This window comes from Polychytrium aggregatum (genome assembly GCF_025602895.1).
Source record: "Polychytrium aggregatum strain JEL109 chromosome Unknown BJ171scaffold_25, whole genome shotgun sequence".
In the NCBI taxonomy this organism is placed as follows: Eukaryota; Fungi; Chytridiomycota; class Chytridiomycetes; order Polychytriales; genus Polychytrium; species Polychytrium aggregatum.
The window spans coordinates 376,417-399,168 of NW_026516227.1; the positions used below are offsets into that span (position 1 = coordinate 376,417).

The 22,752-nt window shown below is 57.6% G+C and overlaps 7 protein-coding genes across 7 annotated transcripts; 3 read left to right on the plus strand and 4 right to left on the minus strand.

The window, feature by feature from the left end:
- Positions 1-146: 146 nt before the first annotated feature.
- On the minus strand, positions 147-1,723 carry BJ171DRAFT_510371 (NUDIX hydrolase domain-like protein). The gene is made up of 4 exons (XM_053111484.1): positions 1,500-1,723; positions 1,280-1,377; positions 1,030-1,112; positions 147-926 (listed from the first exon to the last, which is right to left on the minus strand). The coding sequence occupies exons 1-4, from the start codon at positions 1,596-1,598 to the stop codon at positions 304-306; spliced, it is 903 nt and encodes a 300-aa protein (XP_052965400.1). The 5' UTR covers positions 1,599-1,723; the 3' UTR covers positions 147-303.
- Positions 1,724-2,244: 521 nt separating this feature from the next.
- BJ171DRAFT_425458 (PLC-like phosphodiesterase) lies at positions 2,245-3,510 on the plus strand (the record flags this gene model as incomplete). The annotated part of the gene is made up of 3 exons (XM_053107720.1): positions 2,245-2,408; positions 2,579-2,864; positions 3,112-3,510. 3 exons carry the CDS (start codon positions 2,245-2,247, stop codon positions 3,508-3,510), a joined length of 849 nt encoding a protein of 282 aa, XP_052965401.1.
- A 707-nt stretch (positions 3,511-4,217) lies between these two features.
- Positions 4,218-8,618, plus strand: BJ171DRAFT_149908 (uncharacterized protein). The gene is made up of 12 exons (XM_053105774.1): positions 4,218-4,412; positions 4,726-4,791; positions 4,926-4,939; positions 5,099-5,685; positions 5,873-6,055; positions 6,268-6,371; positions 6,657-6,817; positions 6,953-7,085; positions 7,238-7,302; positions 7,412-7,490; positions 7,682-7,759; positions 7,957-8,618. Exons 1-12 carry the CDS (start codon positions 4,377-4,379, stop codon positions 8,503-8,505), a joined length of 2,055 nt encoding a protein of 684 aa, XP_052965402.1. The 5' UTR covers positions 4,218-4,376; the 3' UTR covers positions 8,506-8,618.
- Positions 8,619-8,786: 168 nt separating this feature from the next.
- BJ171DRAFT_600182 (uncharacterized protein) lies at positions 8,787-11,543 on the minus strand (the record flags this gene model as incomplete). The annotated part of the gene is made up of 7 exons (XM_053114988.1): positions 8,787-9,305; positions 9,435-9,460; positions 9,571-9,860; positions 10,001-10,958; positions 11,053-11,122; positions 11,248-11,330; positions 11,478-11,543. 7 exons carry the CDS (start codon positions 11,541-11,543, stop codon positions 9,008-9,010), a joined length of 1,791 nt encoding a protein of 596 aa, XP_052965403.1. The 3' UTR covers positions 8,787-9,007.
- A 1,550-nt stretch (positions 11,544-13,093) lies between these two features.
- Positions 13,094-16,440, minus strand: BJ171DRAFT_600183 (kinase-like domain-containing protein). The gene is made up of 10 exons (XM_053114989.1): positions 16,326-16,440; positions 16,066-16,121; positions 15,810-15,952; positions 15,400-15,602; positions 15,192-15,299; positions 14,971-15,059; positions 14,713-14,823; positions 14,447-14,587; positions 14,143-14,248; positions 13,094-14,034 (listed from the first exon to the last, which is right to left on the minus strand). The coding sequence occupies exons 1-10, from the start codon at positions 16,372-16,374 to the stop codon at positions 13,559-13,561; spliced, it is 1,482 nt and encodes a 493-aa protein (XP_052965404.1). The 5' UTR covers positions 16,375-16,440; the 3' UTR covers positions 13,094-13,558.
- A 1,345-nt stretch (positions 16,441-17,785) lies between these two features.
- Positions 17,786-20,161, minus strand: BJ171DRAFT_409373 (kinase-like domain-containing protein; the record flags this gene model as incomplete). The annotated part of the gene is made up of 10 exons (XM_053107276.1): positions 17,786-17,865; positions 17,982-18,090; positions 18,291-18,431; positions 18,516-18,638; positions 18,747-18,835; positions 19,027-19,134; positions 19,256-19,458; positions 19,609-19,751; positions 19,859-19,914; positions 20,113-20,161. Coding segments are annotated over 10 exons (1,101 nt in total), but the record flags the coding sequence as incomplete, so codon positions are not given.
- A 1,791-nt stretch (positions 20,162-21,952) lies between these two features.
- Positions 21,953-22,616, plus strand: BJ171DRAFT_510383 (uncharacterized protein). Its single transcript, XM_053111485.1, has 2 exons — positions 21,953-22,294; positions 22,446-22,616. The coding sequence occupies exons 1-2, from the start codon at positions 22,025-22,027 to the stop codon at positions 22,497-22,499; spliced, it is 324 nt and encodes a 107-aa protein (XP_052965406.1). The 5' UTR covers positions 21,953-22,024; the 3' UTR covers positions 22,500-22,616.
- Positions 22,617-22,752: the final 136 nt, after the last annotated feature.

Sequence of the window (22,752 nt, forward strand, 5' to 3'; positions counted from 1 at the left end):
CGCACGCTCCTCAGATGCCAAGGGGTACAACTGTATTTGGATTGACTCTTGCCGATTGCTCCTCTGGCTGGATGGCGTTGATTGTTCGCGCTGTTGCGATGAGCTCGACCGATTAACTCAACAACTCCGTTTGGAACTAAGCTGGCCACCTCGCCAACCTCCGAGCGAAGACCGCGGTCGCTCCCCGAGTGCTGAAGATGGAGGCAACCTGTTCCTGATGATCATGGCCAGGGCGATGTTACGAGGCAACTAATTATTTGGTTGGCCAAGAGACTGGATGTCCCATTTGCCATCACATCGACTCTACAGCCTTGCCTGACATCGTCGGTGTGCTAGCCAGCCTGCCCAGATCCACATCACCGCCCCCAGTCCCGCTCGCCAGGCCGCTCCAATCCACACCGCCTGTCGGACGGTTTCCAGCTCGCTGCCTTCTTGATGGAAACCAGCCAGCTGTTTCGCCCCGAGAGCCATGCTCAGGACCAGCTGCATATCATAGTGGCTGAATCCCACCGACACATATTGCTCCAGAGGATCGTCCAGGTTCTTGAGCAGATCGCGAGTGATCCGCAGCGTGATACCCCAGAGCCCCAGTCTGGATCGATCGGCTGGCTCGGCAGGGTCACCGCTGGGAAGCCAGATACCAAAGTAGATCAGTTCTCCCACGGAAACGTCAATCATTTGCCGGAGCATGACTTGTTTCCAGCCCAAGGTCGGAATCGGGCTTGCGGCTTGCTGGGTGCGTCGGTGCCGTGAGCGAGGCTCTGGGAAGAACAAGCGCGACAGAGGCCTGGGAATCCGATATCGGCATTCGCGGATCCGTTGTCTGGCTCTGGTCAAAAAGAAGTCGATGGGCACCCAGTGGGCCGATGCTACCTCAGACTCTTGCAGCTGCAGCGGCGGTGTTGCTCTACATATCTGCAAAAACACTGCGGCCCAGAACAAGAACCATCATTGCAAACATCAATGCAAGCGTCAGTACACAGTCCTGTGGCTCGGCTTGCTGGTATTGTACAAGCAGTGGCGACCTACCAAACGGACAGAGAACCATCAACACGGTACGGCCCGTCGGATCTTGGATCTCTCGATCATCGAGAGCCCCGAGCGAGACAAATCTGTGGGCGGCATGACGGCAAGTCGAAGTGAGCCGCTGCATCCTGGACGGGCGCTTTCGTCTTGGCGCTCTCGATGGCCGTTTGGACTGGCCATTTGAACTGGCCATTTGAACTGGTCATTTGGACTGGTCGCCATCCTTTCCTCGACGACCTTGAGGACAACTCACCCATCCTGCAAGTCCAGGCCGATTTCCTCTTGCGTCTCTCGGATCGCCGTTTCGATATCGGTTTCCCCAGGCTCCTGCTTGCCACCCGGAAATGCAGTCTGTGCCGCAGAACCGAGTGGAGAGAGCGAGGGAGAGACAGTTCATCCAGGATATACGGTAGAATCAGTGACGGGCGCTTTCCATCGCAAATCATGGATGCCCTGGCTGGACGAGAACCTACATGCCCGCTCCACCGGTCTCCCAGCCGCTCGGCTCGCTTGATATAGAGGACCTCGAGATCGGCGTCGCGGAGAGTGTCTGTAGCAAGCCATATCCGCATCAAAAGAGGCGATCCTGAGTCCGAACCCCGGGTGACTGGCTATCATCGCCCGGACTTGCTTGGACATCAGCGCCATCGTGTTTGCCTGGAGCAGACTCGAACCTTTCCATGCTTTGTATGCCTGATGAGGGAGCTTGGATTGTCTCGATCGCAGGACAACGGCTACGCTGGCCCGTCGCGAGCACGTATAGAGCTTCAACGGCGTCGCCTGCAACGAAGATCATTGTTGGTGTGTTTGACTGCATCGTCTGCATCATCTGCATCGTCTGCATCATCTGCATCGTCTGCATCATCTGCATCATCTGCATCACCGGTATCGGCGTGCTTGGTGACGTCCGCGGCTTATATCGCCATACCGAAGAGAGTGTGTCGAGCAGCAGGGACTCGCAGGCCATCGTGGAGTATGGGCCTTCCGTGTCTGGGAGTGGCGGGCATGCGATCAGGAAGGCAGACCCTGGCAAGAAAGCCGCCATCCCAACCGAACAAAGCCCCAACAGGCAATCCGAGGACCACCAGCTCCCGAGCAGCGAGGGCAATGGTGTGCTCTCTGACCACCAACCTACCATCTTGACCCTTGGCTCAATCGCCCTCACATATCCTCATACACTCGAAGCGCCCCCCGCGATCTGACGCTGCCGACGCACCCATGTCTCGCCGAGCCGCCACCCAGATCGGCCTCCTGTTTGCCCACGACCTCATGTCCCATCGTGGCGGCAGCCTCGAGCGTGTTGAGAACACCTTGGCGGCCTTCCGATACTCTGCCCAGCAGCTCAAGGTGCCGCTGCTTGAGCTGGACGTCCAGCTGACTCGGTAGGTCCATCTCCACACGTCGCTCCATAGAGGAGGAGCTTTCCAATGGCTGCGTCATTGCACCAAGCGAGCAGGCACCGCTCAGATTGAAGCGAGACGGAATTCGTTGCAGCCCGCTTGGACGATACTGGCTAACCAACTCGCCGACGTGCTCTGTCTCGCTTGGGTAGGGACGGCCAAGTCGTTATTTTCCATGACCAGAACATGGAGCGTCTCACCGGCATTCCCAACGTTCGGATTCAAGACTATGACTATGCCGACCTGCCGCCTCTCCTGGTCCGCAAGGAGCTTGCCAATGTCCCTGGGCTGACCCAGGAGCGAGATGCCACGCGCATTCCGCTGCTCGAGGAGCTTCTGAAAGAGTTTCCAAAGTACCCGATGCAGATCGACGTTAAGACCGGGCCGGAGGAGCTGGTGGTCAAGGTCGGCCGGCTCCTGCGCAAGTACGAGCGAGAGGTGAGCAAACGGCCGTTTGGAGGCCGATGCTGTCCGCAGGATTGGCTCGGCTTGTCGATCTGTCCGTGGCCGTGGGTCGCTTTCCGTTGCATTCGATGCGGCTCTGCACTCCCGACCGAACTCGAGCATGCCACCGCTTCTCTGACTCTCCAGGGCTTCCTCACCGTCCCGCTATCGTCACGGATGCCTGGCAACGGCTCCATTCGATTCGATACCTGCCCTCGGTCTTGTGCCGGCTGCTGTACAGAACGTCACCGTCTGGGGATCCTTCCGCCATCCCGTCAACTCCTGCTGCCATCACCACTTTCCCGATATCCCGCTCTTCTTTTCCTTCCAGCGGGCCCTGACTTCCTTTGCCCTCTACCACCTGGGCCTGGGTTGGATCATGACCTACTACGAGTCGGCCCTGATCCTGCCGGACATGTGGCTTTTCCTCCGTCCAGGGTGGTTTCGATACCTGAACCGACACGGCATCTCCGTGATTGTGTTTGGGTCCGGGAGTGGGTCTATCAACGACGTTGCCGGCTGGGAGCGAGTCCGGGCCGCTGGGGTGAACGGCATCTGCTCGGACCGGCCGTCGCTGCTGCAGGAATGGCTCGAGACCCATCCTCTGGCTGGGGTCAGCGACGTCCGGAAGCAAGACTAGATCCAACTTGTCCGTCGGTGGGCCCTGGCTGGCCAAGCCCCAGGGCCTCGGACCATCGATCGACGCAGACCAACACGGCATTCTCGCCCCATGCGAGCGCAGGTGCAGATGCAGGAGGGTGCAGGTCGGGCGGACGATGGCCAGCAGCATCGCCGGGGCATGGCATGGCATGGCGGCCATGAGCAGCGCCGGGTTTCCTCTGCCGGCGCTGTCGAATGAGCCCAGCGACGGGTTGCGAGTCGGCGGCTGGATCGCAGCCCAGAGACGTCCAGCCCAGCCGTCGGCAGCCCACCCCATCTCTCGCCCGATCTGCTCTGTCCGGTCTGCATCCAGCCGCCGGCCCATCCCCGCCTGCAGGCCGCCTCCGTCACCTCGGCCGATCCTCCTTCTTGGCCGGCCCGCTGCCATCCTGACGACCCGTCTGTGCCGGCCCACTTCCCCACGGGCTGGTCTCGCCCTGCATCTGCCGCTGGCCCGGTCCCAAATACCCTCCATCCCCTGGCCGTCCATCCATCTGCTCCATCTGCCCCATCTGCCCCATCGGCCATCGCCAGGCCGCTCCTTGGCCCTCCTTCCCCCGATATCCCCGACCGGCTTCAAATCCACGCATTGCCGATCCCTGGCTCCATCCACAGCGATAGCTTCTCGGCCCTGTCGGCTCAGCGGAATATACATTCGTCCTATTCCGCGCCCAACAACCCAATTCATTCCACGCTTGCTCTGATCGTCTGTCCTGCCTCCTTTCACGAACCTGAGCGCATCTGAGCGCATCTGAACGCACTTGAACGCATCCGAATATATCTGAACACACTTGAACGCACCTGCATTCCCCTCGTCAGACAAGCCCTGTCATCTGGGACACCACCATGTCATTCATCAGCTCGATATTTGGAGGATCCAAGGTTGGTTGCATCGATTCCTCTGCTGCCACACTCGCGAGAGCATTTCTGCATGCAATGCCCAGATTGCATCCGTAGCCCTGTCCAGAGCTCCGCGAGAGTGTTGGGCGACACTGGCGCTCGCTCTCGAACTCGCTTCGGCTGCTTCCGCTGTCTCTGGCATTATGCAACATTATGCGGCATTTGCTTGTGCTGCACAGATCCGGAACCCACATGGCCATGGTATCGAGCCGGGCACTAACCGACGCTACCACGCCAACTTTGCCCCCTTTCTGCTGGCTGGCTCCCTGACTGACTGGCCGGCCTGCCGCCTCAGACTTCCCTGCAATCTCGGCCCGGCGAGCCAGACGAAGGCGAGGAGCGATACTTTGGGCTGGAAAACGTGAGCAGCGAATGCTTTCTCGTACTTCGCCGGCCTTGACCGAGTCGGCACTCGCGATACGCTTGCCCACACCCCAATGCTGATACCATGCACCTTGTTTCTTCATCTCTGCCACTCGGTATATGGTATATTAGTATGGCAACACCTGGTGAGTCGCCGCTCAGCGAGTCGTGCAATCTGCATCATTCGGATGGCGCCTCGTCGACAGCGAATTCTCCGTACGGATGATCGAATGGCCGCTGTTGGCGGTCGGTGATCGCCGCCAGCCGCGCGGGGCCGCTAACCAACCACATATGGTGTTCGTCAGTTACTGCAATTCGGTGCTCCAGGCCCTGTACTTTTGCAAGCCCTTCCGAGACTGTCTCCAGCACTACAGTTACCCACGGTCGGCCGCCTTCCTCGCTGCCACATACGAGGGCATTCCTCTGAAAGCCCAGGGCTCCACCCCCACGGCCGGTATCTCGCCGCTGCCACCAGCGTCATCGACATCGCCATCTGGAACGGCATTACCAGCGGCACCGTCGGGCCCAAAGCCCAACAGTACCGGAAATGTCATCCAGACCATTCTCAAGCCCAGCAGCGGCGGCGCTAAGTTGATCAAGGCCAAGTCCAAGTCTGCGAAATCGCTATGGGGCAACAAGACGGACGTCGAAATTGAAGCGGCTCCGTCTCAATCCTCCCAGGCGACACCCGAGCCGGAGCTGGATCTCGAGCACGAGCCCCCGACAATGCTGCCTGTGTCTCTCGAGAACATCCTCGACACTCCGATGGAGAATCAAACAGCCTCGTTGATGACGAGCCTGCAGGACATGTTCCTCAAGATCCGGTCACAGAAAAAACGCACGGGTGTCTTTGGGCCAAAGGAGTTTATCCAGACGCTGAAGAGTGAGAACGGTAGGCAATATCTTTCCCAGACACGGCGCACGCATTAAATGATGCGGCACGGAATACCCCCCGTGCCGCGACTATATGAATGCAGATGCATCCGTCCGCTAGCAATGCCATCCTGTTCACCCTCAACTCTCAATGCCCATGGCGCATCGATTGCACCGCGTGGCAACTTTGCTTGGGCTGTCTCCAGAACTCTTTCGCGGTGCTCAGCAGCAAGACGCACAAGAGTTCCTGAACTACCTGTTGAACGCCATTGCCGAGATTTTGGTCAAGCAGCAGAAAGAGTATATTCGCAAGATCCGATCCGAGTACGAGAGAGTCAACCGAGATATGCAATCGCGGCTGGCCACGACCGGATCGGGATCCGCAGAAGGTGAGTGGAGTGGATTTGGTACAGCCAAGGACCCGCTCGGAAGCATTAGAAGAATGTGCACCGAGCCTGTGCAACTAGCTTGTCGTCCATGGAGGACCTGCTCCCCCCCCCAAGCTTGCGACTGGTCCGTGGGCATATCGTGGCTTTCCCGACGCACCAACAAATACGCTCTACCCTCCTATACCTGCAATGGCTTTGGAAACGCCGAGCAGATCAGCCAAAGGATAATGTCGAGCCGAACCAGCCTGCTAGCTGGGTCCACGCTATCTTCGAGGGGGTCTTGACGAACGAAACCAAGTGTCTCACTTGCGAAACGGTGCGTGAGTTGTCGTCGTTTGGAGTGGACGCCAGCGTTGGCGCAGGCTCCACCCCAGGAGAGCAGCCTGTCCATGCGCTTCGAGGACTGGCGCCATATCCGGACTGCCTCTGTTTGGCAGTCCCATCGATGGCGATTTCGATTGCATCCTGGCATATGTGGCGGGCAGAACAGCTTCTGAGTGGACATGCCAAAGTAGTGTCCTGCGGCAGTCATTGATGCCGCATCCTGTTTCTAACGCGGCCGTGCCTGGCTTCGATGCTGTTATTTTGGTCTGTGAAACAGGTCACCAACCGTGACGAGGCTTTCTTGGATCTGTCCGTCGACATTGAACAGCACTCCTCTGTCAGCAGCTGTTTGCGGAACTTTTCGTCGTCCGAAACTCTATGTCACAAAAACAAATTCTTTTGCGACACGTGCGGCAGTCTGCAAGAGGCCGAAAAGCGGTAGGCTCGGCAGTGAGCTGGCGCTGGGTTTGCAGCTGCCGTCCGCCTTGTCCTTCCAGACGCACAGTGCTCCGTATTTTGTCAGCATCTCTTCGACGCCGATTCCTTTGTGGCTGACCCCGGTGCTCTCCAAAGGATGAAGATCAAGCGTCCACCCAACGTCTTGGCCATCCACCTCAAGCGATTCAAGTATCAAGAGCGAGTGCAGAGATACGTCAAACTGTGCCATCGTGTTTCATTTCCACTGGAGCTGCGACTCTTCAACATGGTATGCTGCGCGGACTTTGTGAGAATGCGCCTCAATCGGGGGAGAAGCGAGCGTGGCATCTGGACCGATCCGACTGTTGCTGCCGTGGCTCAGATGCGATTCGGTGCCTGACAGTCGCGATGCCAATTCATCCATTCTCTGTCATCCTGCAGGTCGACGATGTCGACGATGTGAGCCGACTCTATAGTCTCAGCGCTGTCATCGTTCACCTGGGCAGGTAGGTCCAAGTTACCCTGTGGCATTCTCTGTCGCTCTCGCAGCTGTTATCTGTGACGGAATGCGTGGCGTTGGCATTGTATCTCATCCATCAACTTGTACCTGTGCAGCGGCCCGTATCACGGCCATTACATTGCACTCGTAAAGAGCAACTCGCGTTGGCTGTGTTTTGATGATGAGCATGTGACGGTATGAGACGCTTGCCGCAACCTCGTTTCAAAGCAAGGCTGGAAGACGGTGATGGTGCTGATAGAGAACTGGATGCAACCGCGCTGAGGGTTGTCGGTAGTGATCTGCCGCTCGGCGTGGTGCCTCTGATATGTCCAACTAGCCCGCCAGTGTCTTGGCTGCTGCTGATGCTACTGCTGATGCCCTCCCAGGTCGTCGAGCCGCACGAACTCAACAAATACTTTGGTGATCACACGAGTCAAGGGACAGGATACATATTCTTTTACGAGGTATGTCGGTCTCGCTTCTGCTTGTTATTGCGCAGATCGGGCCCTGCCCAACTACCGACCGCTGGGCCGCCATGCAGCCCTGCGATGACGGCGATCGTGTTGCCCCGACACAGCGGATATGCCCACTGCATCGCAGTCGCCACACTTCAAACTGACCTGCCCACCCTATTAAACACTACCACCGACACCAGCTGCAGTCATTCTCCAGTACCGATGCCATGCAGCTCGTTCGAGCTATGGGCACCAAGACCGAAGAAGCACCGGCGGCGAACGGCCTCCAACACATTACTTCAGAGAGCGAGCCCAACTTGGCTGTGCATGCCAACCACAACGACGCCGAGTCAATCAGCAGTTCGAACACAGGCGGCACCAAGAACAACGACAGCACCTCCGTTACGGGCAGCAGCGGTCATGGTCAGGGAGCGGCTGGGGCCGCGAACACCAAGGCAACACAGCTGGCTGAACAGGACAAAAAGAGACGCAACAGGAACAAACGGCCATCACTCCCTCAGCTTTCGCCGAGCCATGCTCCGCAGAGCTCAGTCCACAATCCACCAGACGAGGACCCATACCCGCTGCCAGCGTATCGGTCCAACACGATCCCTGCCTCTGCACCCGCTTCGGCACATCCCAACAAGGACGAAGGCTTCAAGCTGCCAGATCCGCCTTCGTTGCAGCCCAGCAGCGAGCTCAAGGAAAAGGAGGGCTGGAACTGGCCGTTTGGGCGCAAGGGAAAGGCGACTTGAAGCAACATCCACTGGCGTGAGTATCGGCATCCCCAAGCATGGCGCATCCATATCTCTGTCCCACCCCATCCTGCCCATGCACATTTGAGGCAATACACATCGATAGACTGCAGTCCGTTCGCGATTCGGTACAACAGAAATGACATCGATGGCTGAGTGCGCCATAACAGCACACCCAAGGCTGTGTTCAACGCCACCCAGGACAGATCGAGACCAACAGCTGGTCTCGACTGCAGCAGTTGGTCTTGACTGCAGCAGCCAGAGGGTATATTGTGGTCGAGAGGAGAGCCAGGATGATCGAAGGGCAATGGTAGATACGAAGTGCTGGTGGGGAGGGGGAGCGGGCAATACCTCGCGGGGATCAGAGCAGGTGTGTTTTATAGGAGTAGATGCGCAAAGCAGTTGCGGATCACGGCGAAAGTGTTGACGGCCAACTCGATCGCATGCTGAACAGAGCGAGCAGCGTGGCCAGGTTGGGCTACTTTGGTAGTAGCATCAGGCCTTACAGTCCAAACGGATTCTTCATCATCGATTGAAGCGACGGCTGAGGGGGAGTGGGTTGCGGCTGCTGAGGCTGCGGGGTGGCTCGGCCACTGAGCGGATCGAGGCTGGCAAAGGCGTTTGCATGGACGTTACTGTTTCCGAAGGGGTTGCCAAAGGTTCCTCGACCGTTATTAGCCAAACCAGCGGTTGTGGCTTGTTGAAGGTCTGCGGGGCTGCCGCCCATCATCGCAATGCTGTTTGTGGATGGCGAGGATGTGAAGCTGCGAGGTACCATCGAGGGAGATGGCTGCAGGGGACTGAGCGATCAAGAGCCACAGAGAGTGTGAGCAGAAGTAAGGTATTAGGCTGCCGCTGTACAAGAGTGCAAGAGAGTGCAAGAGAGTGCAAGATGCGTCTACCACTCGCAAGGCCGACGCAGAACCTACTTTGCACCGACGGCCGCGACAAAAGGCTGTAGACAACGAGCAGGAGTCGAGAGGGCAAGACGAAGATAGTGAGTAAGATGCCTCGCATGATAAGTACAGCGTGTGTTCGCACGATGCGGCTTGGGACTGCACTCACGCTTCCTGTCCGCGCGGGCTGGAGGGGCACTTGGTTCTGCTGCTGAGCGAACTGCTGAGCGCCACCAAAGCCGCCGGTGCCGACGCCCGGGGATGCAAATGGATTTTGCTGAGCCTGGACCGGGGCAGTGGCAAAGGGGTTTTGCTGCTGAGGAACAGTGGCTTGGGTTCCAAAGGGATTTATGGGCATTTGGGCCCCGCTTGGAACAAATGCGCCGCTGGCCGCGGGTTGCTGCGGGTTGGCTCGGAAGAGAGACATGATGGATGCCTTGTCTGCACCAGCCCCTTGGGCTGTGGGAAATAGCACGCAAATTGGGATGCACGAGCAACCATCGCAATTCAAAGTCAGTCTCGATCGAAGAGAGGCCAGCGTACTCACAGCGAGCATACATGCCTTCAGGCACGTTATGTGTGAGCTGCCGCTGACATACCTGGGGCGGCCGTTTGGTTGGATGCGGGTGCAGCAAAGAGCGATTCCAAGTCATTAAGCTGGGACTTGGGCTGCACTGCTGCGGCCGAAGAAAACGGATCGCCGGCCTGCTGGAAAAGCGCCTGGGGGCCTGAGTTTGCTTGTTGTTGCTGTAGGAGCTGCTGCTGGGCCTGTTGCTGGAGGAGGAGCTGCTGCTGCTGCTGAGCTTGCTGTTGAAGAAACTGCTGCTGCTGGAAGGCCAATTGCTGCTGCTGTTGCTGCTGCGGCGAGGCCTGCTGGGCAAACGCATACTGTTGCTGGGCCTGCTGCGGGGCTTGTTGGCCATAGGGCTGTCGACTCGATTGACGGCTGTGGGATGCCGAGGTGGGTCTTGGCAGCTGCGGTGCAAATTGCTGTTGTTGCTGAGAGGCAAACTGCTGCTGCTGCTGTGGTCCTTGCTGGAAGGTTGTGGCCTGGCCAAAGGGATCGCCAGCGAATCCGCTCTCGGGATGCTCGGCAATCGAACCAAACAGGTCCATCTGAGGCGCTGCAGCAACTGATCTGGCAGCGGCAATGGCGTTCTGGTTGAGCGAAGATCGGCGTCGCTTCTGGTCGAGGAGGATGTTGGCGGCCGCTTCGATGGAGCCGTTGGCCTGTCTTAGAGCCTGTTTGCACTCCTCGCTGTCGCTGAAGCCCATGGCACGCAGCTTGGCGATAGCATCGTCCAGGACTCTCATGAGGGCCTCGCGCGCATCTGTCGAAGGGCCAGACTGGCTTGTGTTTGGAGCCGGGTTGGGAGAGCCCGAGGCAGACGCATCGGCCATATTCACGAGAATGTCGACGGCTTGGTCCAGGGCACCCTTGGCCCGCTTGAGAGCATAGACGCACTTGTTTTGGTCCGTAAAGCCCATCCCCGCAAGCGTCTTGATCTGGTAAGAGTACATGCTGAGCTCGGCTTGGGTGGGGGGCTCGACATAGTTCTAGCGGTGTCAAGTCCATTCGAAACGAGGGGGTGTTAACGATCGGAAGCGCTCCTGAAGCGGATCGCTGAGCTGCGACGGCGATCGGGGATACCTTGCTGCGTGCCCCGGGGTTGGCCAGAGTCCTTTTTTCGTATTTTGTTCGGATAAAGTACTCGATTTCCCTGGAGAGCGAGAGCGTGAAGGAAAGGAGCGCCATGTCGACGAATGAGCTCGCAATACACTGCGCGAGAGGCAACGAGCCATGTATGCACTTCCTTCGACGGGCCTGCAAGACACAAATACAGACCCATCGCTGGCATTCGGAGGAGGCAGAGCATTGGTGGGGTTGTACATCTCTTGCACTTTCCTGTTGCCATGCTGAACCATAACCTGTGGCAAATATGTCAAGCGGTTATGCACAGATACGAACATGTGGATACCGGGTGTTCAAAGTCAAGAAGCCAGAGCACAGCAAGTCCATTGTTGGTGGACATAAGCGGGGCAAACGAAGGCACCACCATCGGCCAGGCGACCGACCTGGATCTGCTCAGGTGTCCAAGAGTCGAGGGTGATGGACTTGATCTTGGAGATGTGTGTGCCCATTTTGCGATGCAATCCAGCACAGCGGATACCTGTTGCCAGTGCGTCTTGGCTGTTAGTATCCCCGAGATGAAGGCTGCGGCACGCACCCTGATGTCGACTCTCGGACAATTCGCGGTCAACAAATAGCAAGCATAGAGTCTATCGTCCGCGATCGCACTGATTCCAATATCCAGGACCCATTCTAGCCCAAACCCTAGTATGCTCGGCGAAGCTCACACAGGAAGCATCCGATCGTAGCTGAGGCCCATCTTGGTCCTGTGGGTGTGAGTGCGAGTGTCAGCGATGAGAGCCAACGAGCGTAACGTGGTGTTGGGCTTCCGAATCTGAGAGCCCATGCAACTGGCTTTTGGCTGCCCCCTTGCACTCGACTTTGCTCGGATAACCACAGAGCCATCTTGCCTGAGGTGCCACAGTCAGCACAATACTGGTTCTCTGGGAGCGAGACGAGCTGTTGGAGGACCTTGATGTTGGCCTCGTCTTGCTTCTTCTTTTCGCGCTCGGTCAGTTGGCTCATCGTGCCGAAGGAGAGTGGTTTCGATGCGGACGGTGATAGCAGACGGAGAAAGGCACTCGCTTGGATCCAAAGGAGTTCGAGCAACAGCAACTTATCGTCTATAGGTCGATATGTATATACGGTAGAGTCTCGCCGTGCTTTGCTCTGAATACTATCCGAGCGATTTGCGACTATCAGAACACTTGCACTTGGTCTTGCGGGTGCTAGAAGGGTGGAGCAGACACGTGGGAACGAGAAAGTGGGGCGGCCTGGTAAGTGGCGAACTAATCACTCGAAACCAAGCGGAGAGTTAGATATAAGTGCGTGGACGAAGGACAGGAGCCCAAAGTACCTTGGGTGGATAGAGAGGAGCGCAAGCACCGAGCAGAGCGAAGCCGGGCAAAGTGAGTCTTTGGCGAGACGAGTCTGGGCTCTTGCAATGCGCTGCGACTGATCGCGACCCGGAGACACAGACCGGCTTGACAGAAGCTTCTGTCGACAGCGGCAAGCCGATCGGGAAACCACAATGACGTCGCAGCCGTCCACGATCGCTCTGTCGCGACTCTGTTTGATTGATTAAGGACGCAGGAGAGCAACAATGTGCTTCGGCTGATTGGCCAAGCCCCCGGATTGCACCTCGTCCATATTGAAATGAGACACAGCGACAATGCATCTCGGCCTTGACATCGTGCAGCGACAGCTTCTGCAGCAACTCGCTGGCCGTGGCCTTCGCTTTTCACTGCATTTACTGCAGTCCCACCACCAGAGGAAGAGTCGACTGCACTGAAGCATCAAGATGGGCTCATGGTGCAGTTGGACGGAGTTGATGCAGAGCGATCCATTGAAACACAAATCAACAAAGCCAGGAGCATGCCATGGTGCACAGGTCGATCACTGGGACCCATGTATACGCAGCTCAGGACGAACTGGACAACGATTTGCGGCATCGGCAGCGGCGAAGACGAGGGAGATACTTCCCACTGACGAGCCCCACGACGGCTACAGCAATGGGGGTGGACTATTCGGGAATCCCACCCGTTGTCTGAGCGGGACCTGCGAGCATGTCGATTGTGGAGACCGGAGAGCGACCGGTGGTGTTCACTCGGAGGCTGCCAAAGTGATCTGATATATTTCTTATGGCATAGTTGGACGCATGCCATCACAGACTACGCTGACATATGGGTTGTGGGCAAGTGTCCCATTTCCCTCCTGTGTAAAGTGTAAGAGACAGGACTTGTCACGCAGCCATCCAGAGACGAGTCAAATCGCGTTCTGGCGAGGTGGTTTGAGTGGAGATGGGTGTGGTGGGGGGGGGCGGGGATCGTTCAGTAATGAGTCTGATGGAGTAGCGATCGATGAAGCAGAGCAGAATATCTCGCCGCAGGCTTGACAGAGCGGTGGCCCGCAGCAGATCCGTTCGGCTGGCCAAGGCCAGGTAGTTCAGGAGAGTAAGCAGACCGAGAAGCGGTAGGCTGCGTCAAGGGCAGTCAGTGGAGCCGTTGGTGCAGCACATGGCTTGGGATCATCGCTGATTAGAGGGTGGGCGGGACTCCGAGGGAGGGCCGATATGCAGGCTGGTGCTCCTGGCCATCAGCCACTCGGCAGGCTCGGCAGACGGAATCCGGTCAATCTGCACTTCGCCCGACTGCACCGAAGTCGAGCGTACTGAGCCAGAGATTGCGCTTTCGATTTGTGAGTCGTATTGAATCATGTCGTCACGGCCTTCCATGACATCCTTGAAAATGGTTGTGGTCAGTTCGCCACGAGCACGGCTTGTTTGGTCGGGCGATTCGATTCGACTCTTCTCGGGGGCCACGGTTTGAATCGGGGACATGGGTGGCGAGCTGACCTGACTCATCAGCCGGAGCTGGGGCGAGTTTGTGGTGATGGGTTTGTTGGGCTGATTGTGGTTGTAGAACGTAGCGGGTCTGGTGTAGTCGTAGAGCTTGAAGTGTGATTCCATATACTGGTACTGCGGCGGCAAGACAACGCTGGGATCTAATCGGCAGAGACGGGGGTGAGGACTCAGGAACACAAAGCCACCATACCAACTCGGCGACCCATATGGTGCTCGGCATTCGAGAGGATATCACGAGCGGACCGTACCTCGCTTAATGTTTTTGTTACGTCGGTTGCGCTTGTCGGTAAGGGGGCGATCGGTCAATAGCAGCTCCTCAAGCTCGTGTTCGACTGCAAAATTGGGCCGCTGGGACTAAGAGTCGCAAGCAAATTGGACATAACGGAAGCATATTGAATCAGATTGAAGCCGGTGCAGACAGATCAGCATCCGCATTTACCGGCGATCAGCGACGGAGGTACATAGACCCCCCCCCACTAATGGCGATAACTAATTCCCAGCCACAGAAGAACGACGACTCCTCTTCCGAACCCACATCAATCAAGTCCTTACATCGGGAACATATGGCGACGTCAGCTTCTTCTGCACGAGCAGGTCCCAGTTGATGTCGTTGAAGAACGAGTGCTGCTTCAGAGCCTCGAACCCGCCTGCTGATCGTGATCCGATTCGTTTGTGTGAATCACGGGACAGGAGCTTGAGCCAGGATGGGCCACGACGCTATGGATTAGATCTAGGCGAAGCGCAAGCTGCAGGCGATCTACGGGCGTGGAGCGGGGCCCGAGATGCTATGGGCACTGGCACAATCTCACGGACGATACCTTGCGGATGAAATCAAGACACTCTTCTCCGACAGGGCTCTTTGGGAATGGTATATCGTTGTAGATGATGGCACGTTGAAGAAGCTCGGTCGACTTTGTTGCATAGGGTCTCTGCGATGGGTACCGGTGTTAACGTACCGATTGTGCACTGGTTAGCGAGAGCCCATGGAATCTGATGCTGAGAGACCAACAACGTCGACTGCTAGTTGCTGCTGATTGACCGATAGCAGAGAGCGGCGGTTGGCGACGGTGTCTTACCCGACCATAGGTGCACTCGTATAGGATGATGCCCAGGCTCCACCAATCCACCGATGCATCATATCCAAGCCGTGCAAGAACCTCCGGGGCTGTGACAATCGAGACGGGCAGCAGTCACCGTGGATTAGACCGCAGTCAGCGTGCGTTAAGCAGCAGTCAGGAGCACGTACGGATGTCGACAGCGGCGATATTACCGATGCCGCCGATGCATCAGTGCTTACCCATATATGCCAGACTTCCGACCACCGAGGTGAGCGGTCGATGGTCTTTGTAAAACGTTGCGATGTTGAAGTCGGTAATATGGGCGTGGCCGTGCTCATCGAACAGAACTGTTCCAGCCGGAAAGTCAGCAGCGAGCCGAGCCCATCCCTCTGGCCGGCAGTTCATCGAGCGCTTAACCATCATAAGAATACTCAGACGGACGCTTACTGTTGCTGGGTTTCAGATCTCTGTGCACGATATTCCTCGAGTGGAGGTACTGCAGGGCGTGGGAGAGCTCGGCCGCATAGAACTGGACCATGGGCTCCGTCAAGGCACCCCGCCGGTCCAGCAGGAATCGCATATCGCCGCCCATCATCAAGTCCAGGACCATGTAGAGATGCTCCTCGTCCTGGAAGGCATATCGTAGGTTGCTTGTGAAGAGAAAGAACCGCAGCAGACCATGTTTCCAGGGGAGTAATGGGCCGAGGAGTCAGCGATGGTGGTTTGGATGCACATGGCGATGGTTGTGAGGTTGCGGAGGACAGGATCAACCGTCGGCACAGGCTTCTGAGCCGACGAGTCAGCCGGCAGCGCCCGAATACTCGCAGCGTGGACGGACAGCCGGACGAAATGCTTACCAGACAAACGGCGAGCTGATTCGCTCAAGCAGACGGCGCTCCATGATGATGTTCTCAACCGACCTCGACTTGACACATCGCTCTTTGTCGATATACTTGAGGGCGTAGTATTTATGGGTCTTCTTGTGCTGAACAACTCGGACCTAGCGAAGCGGATATCCGGCAGGATCAGAAGGGGTCGAGACAGGGACGCAAACGAGCCCGCTCCTTTCCCGAGGAAGCCGACCATTCCGTGCCAGCCCGACGGCGGACTCACCTTTCCAAAAGCACCCTTGCCGATGACATTCATCAGGTGAAAGTGGTAAAGCTCCACTGGTGATCGGAGCGGGCGGCGTTGGAGAGTCAGAGGCAGGTTAGCTATCAGACGAGCCCGCATCGCTGGGCCGATGGCAGGTGCCGCCGCGACGCTTAGAATGTGCTGCAAGCCAGAATGATACGGGGCAGACAACGAGCAAGCAACGAGGACGGGCGATGGCAGCGGAAAGGCGTCGGTCCAGAAAGAGGAAGGACACCCACCATCGTCGTCAAAGTCGATCTGCTCGGACTTGCACAGAAGGCCGCCCATGATTGTGCAAACGGCTCTCGGGAGGGGCAAGCAGGTGGACCGGATCAAGCCAAAAGTCGCAGGAGCAGCAGGACAGACGAAGGGCGAGAGGAAGCACCGTCAGGACAAAGGGTGGGCGAGGGACAGGCAGAGCGAGGCGGGGCGGGCGGGGAGCGCACAAGCGGGGGGGAGGCGGCTGTGGCGCCGAGAGAGCCACAGTGCACTGTGTGCTGTTGCGCACATTGTGCATGTCGATAGCAACAGCACAAATGCAGTGTGCCGACCTTGGTGTCGCCGTGTAACAGTCGCGGCGTCGGACAACATGCACGGCAAGGAGACATGCTGCTGCTGAGCAGCCACAGAGACTGTGTGTTCCCGAACAGCCGCGCGAGTGGGCCGTTGGGCAGGGATGGGGCACAACAGACAGTACCACAGCGGGCAGCAGCGCGGCACAAGCACAGAGACACAAGGCGCAAGAGAAAAGGCTATCGGCAGCAGCAGCACATGTGCGGGCACAACGGCCGGTAGTGCGACCCGTCCACAAGGGCGATCCGGGATTCCGTATCGCAGCGAGGAGCGACAACAGGCAGGCAGGCGGCATCGCGGCAGCCGCATTTCGGTCTTGCGCCGGGGTTTGTGTGGCCGGCATGCGCGCCAGGTGCTGCCGACCCCGCCCATGTTGGCCGCGGATGGCGCCTTCGATGGCGGCGGTGGGTGCTTGATGGACTGTGCCAACAGCCAAGCCAACAGCTGGTCCACCCCAGAGCCGAGAGCCAGTCCACCCGCCGCAACCAGCCGCGCACCAGCGGCACCATCCACAAGGCGGATTGCTGCGGCCTGCGAACGCGTGCGCCTGTATCAGCCGTGGCACATGGGATATCAGAAAATGTTCATTCCTGTCAACGGCGAGTTGGCCGAAGATACCCGGCTCGGAAGGGCTGTGTTCTCTGCTCCACACCCTCGCCCGGGTCCTGCTTCTGCGCTGTGCGATCAGCTCGGATGCCTTGCTGTTGCCCCGTCAATCAACCGACCCCCTCGACCCAAACTTGCTGGACTACTGTGACCATGAGCGAACCACAAGCGCTCGATGCGGCCTCGGCTGCTTCTTTGCCCGGCTGTCGCTGGTTTCCATCACCGCAAAGCTCCCACCACCGCAAATCCAGCCCATCGAGGCTTTGGTCGACGGGCTTGTGCGGGGCCATCAGACCTGGTTCTCCTTGTTCTCGCCTTCGTCTTGGCTGAGCTGGCCTTCCGCCGCCATCACCTCGTCTTCCCGTCCTTCCATGACATCGCGGTGCATCGAGCTGCGCTCATCAAAGCCCGATCGGCTTTCCTCAGTCTTTTCTGCGATCTTGGCGCCGGAATCGCCGTGGCAAACGCTCAGAGCGATCGCAGGCACGCCCGGAGCCGGAGGAGCAAGGACCTGCGACTTTCGGTGCTTGGGCTTGGTGTAGTCGTAGAGCAGGAACTTGTCCTCCATGATCTGCATTTCCTTCGAAAGAGGCTTTCCACCTGAATTTGACGGGAGGTTCATTCCGGTTGGTGAGCATGAATGCGTAAAGAAATCGGAGCATGTCGGCGGCTCATAAAGCACGATGCTCGCATCTGCTGCCTCGCTCTGCACTGACCATCGCCGCCATTTTCCTTGTTCTTCTTTCTTGGCTTCGCCTTGAGGGGATTGTCCTCCAGAAGCAGCTCCTCCAGCTCGTGGGTGGCATCAAAGTTGGCTTTCTTGGACTGGGACATATGCCAAGTACCGAGCGGCGTCAGTACGAGTCGAGCGTCATAGTCACAGACAGCATCAAGACCGCCAATTCGATCATGCAAGCCACGGGCAGCCCAGGCGAGGACGAAACATGAATCGACATTCAAGCCAAGCCCCCTTCCCGCAGCGCCCTGCACTCGCCAGTCATCGCGGCGCCGGCTCTGGCACTCACATCAGGGGTGAACGGCGGCGTGCCTTTCTTCTCCTCAATCAGAGCCCAGTCGTACTCCTTGAACCACGGATGTGCTCGCAGGACGGGAATGCCGCCGCTTTCTTTGGCTCCCAGTCTCTTGGTGACATCTCGTTCGATAAGCTGCGGCGGGAAGTCGAGCAAAGGATGGATAGTCAGCCTACCATTCCATCACCCAAGCTGCAGACGGCCATGAATGGTGCAGACCTGTGATAAACAGCTTAGGCAGTCTCCGCTGGGAGTGGCTCCCGCTGGATGATCAGGAAAGATCAGTGGCTCGGTGTTGATGGCAACTTGCAAAGCCTCGTTTGTCTTTGCCCTGAACGGGCGCTAGGAAGGGCACCGATGTATTAGACAGCCAGATCAGGTATCTGGGCTCGCATGCAGTGCGGAGCAGTAGAGCTGCGTTTGCACCCTTTGCCGAATCAACTGACCCACCTTGCCGAATGTGAGCTCGTACATCATGACGCCTAGACTCCACCAGTCAACGGCAGAGAAGTACCCCTTCTTTTGCAAAACCTCGGGAGCTGCGGGGCAGGGTGGCGAGTGATAGACGCTTCATCAGCGTACGGGTTGTTGAGGGGAAGGGCAATCCGTCTGGCTGTCTCCGCAACGGCCGGAGGAGCCTTGAGGGATCTGAGGGTCGCCATGGTGTGCTTCAAATCGAGGCATGTTGCTATGCCGGAACAGTGCAGACTCATCAGCCGGTGATACACACCCATGTACGCCATACTGCCGGCCACTGCCGTCAGCGGCTTTTCTTCGCGGTAGTGAACAGCAATGTTGAAGTCTGTTAAATGTGCATGTCCGTTCTCGTCCAGGAGGACTGGAAAGGTGGAGACGATGGATCAGAGGCATGGTTTGCTTGAGCGACTCACGTATTCCGTTGGGCAATCGGCCGTCGCATTCACACGCGACCGCCACATAGACGGACCCGCAGCGCCTACCGTTGTCCGGCTTTAAATCTCGATGAACGATGCGTTTTGAGTGCAAATATCCGAGCCCGCATGCAATCTCGGCAGTGTAGAACTTGACCATGGATTCTTTGAAGGTTCCCATGCGATCGAGGTGGAATCGCAGATCACCGCCGAGCATCAGATCGAGTATCATGAACATGTTTTCATCGTCTTGGAAGGCATACCGCAGATTGCTTTGGCGACAGAGATACGATGGAAGAGCGGCAGATGGTGTCAGTTGGCCGGGCACGGCGCGCTATTCAAGAACCGAAGGAAGATCCAAGCTCAAAAACGGAGGTGGTAAAGAGGAACGAGCACTGCTCCGAGTGGACTGTGCTGCCTACCAAACAAACGGGCTATGCACTTCCTCCAGTAGTCGTCGTTCTTGAATGATGTTCTCAACAGCTCTCATCTTGATGCATTTATCTTTGTTGATGTACTTCAAGGCATAGATTTGATTGCTCTGCTTGTGCTGAACCACTCGGACCTGCGCGATATCCATATGAGAAGCGCATATCCAAAGGCATCAGTCACTGTGATATCGTGCGCTTTGCGGTTGACGACATGCTCGATCAGCGGCAGGCATAGTCATACCTTGCCGAATGCACCTTTTCCGACCGATCGAAGCAGGTTGAAGTGGTTGAGCTCGACTGGGAGGATTGTTTACAGGTGTTGGGTATGCCATAAGGATGAATGAGTCAAGCGCGACCGATGATCCCAGCAATGACTACGCGGCTGTCGTCATCACCCCGGTGCACAGACGCCCACAATGGCAGGCACGGAGGAGTGCGTAGTCTGGACAGTCAACCAGCGACTTGTGAAGCGTCAGTATCAACGTGGCCGCTTACCTTCCTGCGAAAAGTCGATCTCCTCCTCTTTGCAGCATGCTCCACCCATTTAGCGCGACAAAGGACGTGTGAAGCTTGGGAGCGGCTGAGGAACTGTCTCTTCCAGAGTTTGCTGTTGCGGGCTCTAACATAATCGTGCATAAGTATACATGCGTATCTCGTAGACCTTTCTGGCTCCATAGTAATCGGCTGGTCGGCCAGCTATGGCTCAGATACACCGATGCATCCGTGTCGAATGCCATGGAGCGACGAGGCTATCAAATGCCATAGCCATCTCCACAGCACCTCCGCCTGCGCGCTTGCCTCGTTGTTCATTCGCTTCGCCAGGAAGAGGCTCCTCTTACCTATGTCCTCCGTGGGTCTCGAACGAACAGTGAGATTGGATGCTATTGCCGTGCGATCCCGAGTTCAGAGCCGGTCGCGAGAATGCGATTTTGGAGAAACGGCGATCGAGCACCTGTTGTGCTGTGAGCAGACAATGGATACGGCTCATGAGAATACGGAGAGACTATGGCCATTTGCGTGTCATGCAAACCCTTCTTTTTCTTCAGCGGTGGCATCTGCTCTCCAGCGCGAGTCAGACCTCGATGCGTTGCCGATCGATACCCATCCTCCCATCCTGCCATCCTGCTATCCATCGAGCACCACCACCTTTGACGAGATAACCACTCCGATATAGGTCAAGGGTGTCTATATAAGCCGATCACAGCCGCCCGACGTCTCGTCTTTGTCTCAGATATCCACCGCGACGCTGCACGTTCCTCATAGCCTATCCCTGAAGCTGCTCGGCTTTATCGCGCTGAGTGAGGCCCAAGACGGCGTGCTCGCGCATGTAGGGAGTAACGGGACAATTACACCCGAAGACGACGCCGACGCCGACGAACCTACCAGTCCCGCAAATGAGTCTGCTGCTCGTCTCAGCCGGCGATGCGATAGTCAGAGAAATTGAAGGGGTCGTTTTAGAGTGGTCGCTGGCGACCGTCTCAGCCGGTTCAGGTGAGGGAGTTTCGATGGGGATTATGCCTTCAAATTTGGAACGCTTCTTTCGGCAACAAACGGGCTTTTTGAAATGAGGGACGAGCGGCTGTCGTCGCGTGGGAAAGCGAGGGACGCTGGGGTTGAAGCACGGCGGAGATCCCTGGGACTGAGCAGCAAACGCAAGCACCCCGGCAAGTTTCGAGCGCGCAGGTTGAGAGGCCAGGGGCGACAGAAACCACGAGGGGGGATGCATCGGTCAGTCGCCGAGAGTAAGCGAGTGCATATGCAAACGGGAGAGGCTGGTGCAGATGGATGGAGGTGCGGGAAGGGCCCCCGCCTCCTTTTGGTGGTATTACCGTTGGTCTGTCGCTCACCAGGCGGCTTGTTGTGGTTCTGAAAGCAGCCAGAAAGTCGCTTGCTCTCGTCGGGAGAGGTTCAAAGGCAGGAGGCGCCTTCGACTTTGGCCGGTTAGCACAGCCCCTCCTCTCCTCCCCTCGGCAGCGAGTTCCCGCATCGACAATGCGAGTGACGTTGCTGGCGCGATTCGATTGTTCGCCAGCAGCAGCGAGCCCTCACTGTCGTCCGTGGGCGACGGCGACCTGAATCGAATCAGGTCTCTGGGCGAGATTGAGAGCGTCCGGCAAGCCGAGTACATATGCACAGCGCAGCGGGGATCCTGGTGCTGTGAAGATCCAAGGGCTGCCTGAGGAGACGGAGCTGTCACTGCCAGAGCCCGCATCGATACCGGCCGCATCACCACATCGACATTGTGTGATGGAGACTCTTTGGCTGGGGAAGTGGCAGCCTGCGCAGGGATTGTTGGAACCGGGGGGGGGGAGAAGTGCCACCATCCCGCACAAGCATCTCCGTCCAGACCCGCCCAACGTTGTCTGCTCTCTATCGGTCCTTTTGTCGCTCCCAGCCGGACCCCAAGATGTATCGTATCGCAAGACTATCGGCTCCAATCGGCCGAAAGCACCTCCTGCCAGTCATCGCCGTTCGTCAGCCAGGGCTCGCCTACCGGCTCATGTCCGGCTCGCTTCCGGACCCGAAGGAGCAGCCGCCCATCTACTCGATCCCAAAGGACCCCATGGCCGATCTCTCCGAGCAGGAAAAGATTGCCATCAAGAAGGACATTGAGTTCCAAGCCCGACGAGCGCACTCGATCTCATACGCGATCCTGGGCGGAGGTATCGGGGCGATCGTAAGTGCTGTTCTTCCTGCAGGGCCATCTCCTGTGGTGCTGGACGGTTACCAAGACTCCGTATCCCATCTTGGCGCTGGGCGGTTACCAAAGCTCCGTATCCCATCTGCCCCCAGACCTCTTACCGGCCCGTGCCCTCTCTCTGCTCCAGCTCCTGGGAATCTATGTGTTCACGAGCCCATCGCCTCGCTCAACGACTGTTTAGCCACCAGCAAACGACCTCATGTCCTCACCCGAGCACACTGTTCGTCCGGACTGGCTTCCTCTACGATCGACAGCCAGCTCGGCATTTTGAAATACACGCCGCCCAAGCGGACGACCTTATTGCGTTCATATGTTTGAGGAAATGCACAATCTCTATGGAGGATCATAAAGCGCGGACGATGGTATTGCTGTCCATTCAAGACTGCCAGAGCGGGCGGCACCGGCAGCGTTGCTCACCCTGCGGGGCTCGAGCA

Bases quoted from the DNA above. Each gene is read 5' to 3' on its own strand.
- BJ171DRAFT_510371 (XM_053111484.1), bottom strand. From the start codon at position 1,598: ATGCGGATATGGCTTGCTACAGACACTCTCCGCGACGCCGATCTCGAG. The intron at 1,378-1,499 runs GTAGGTTCTCGT...TCTGCGGCACAG, and splicing joins GAGACCGGTGGAGCGGGCAT to ACTGCATTTCCGGGTGGCAA. The intron at 927-1,029 runs GTAGGTCGCCAC...TCTGGGCCGCAG, and splicing joins GATGGTTCTCTGTCCGTTTG to TGTTTTTGCAGATATGTAGA.
- BJ171DRAFT_149908 (XM_053105774.1), top strand. From the start codon at position 4,377: ATGTCATTCATCAGCTCGATATTTGGAGGATCCAAG. The intron at 6,056-6,267 runs GTGAGTGGAGTG...AACGCCGAGCAG, and splicing joins CGGATCGGGATCCGCAGAAG to ATCAGCCAAAGGATAATGTC. The intron at 6,372-6,656 runs GTGCGTGAGTTG...TCTGTGAAACAG, and splicing joins AGTGTCTCACTTGCGAAACG to GTCACCAACCGTGACGAGGC.
- BJ171DRAFT_600183 (XM_053114989.1), bottom strand. From the start codon at position 16,374: ATGGGCGGCCTTCTGTGCAAGTCCGAGCAGATCGACTTTGACGACGAT. The intron at 15,953-16,065 runs GTGAGTCCGCCG...CCGCTTCGCTAG, and splicing joins GCAAGGGTGCTTTTGGAAAG to GTCCGAGTTGTTCAGCACAA. The intron at 14,588-14,712 runs GTATCGTCCGTG...TCCTGGCTCAAG, and splicing joins GTCTTGATTTCATCCGCAAG to CTCCTGTCCCGTGATTCACA.
- BJ171DRAFT_510383 (XM_053111485.1), top strand. From the start codon at position 22,025: ATGTATCGTATCGCAAGACTATCGGCTCCAATCGGCCGAAAGCACCTC. The intron at 22,295-22,445 runs GTAAGTGCTGTT...TCTCTGCTCCAG, and splicing joins GCGGAGGTATCGGGGCGATC to CTCCTGGGAATCTATGTGTT.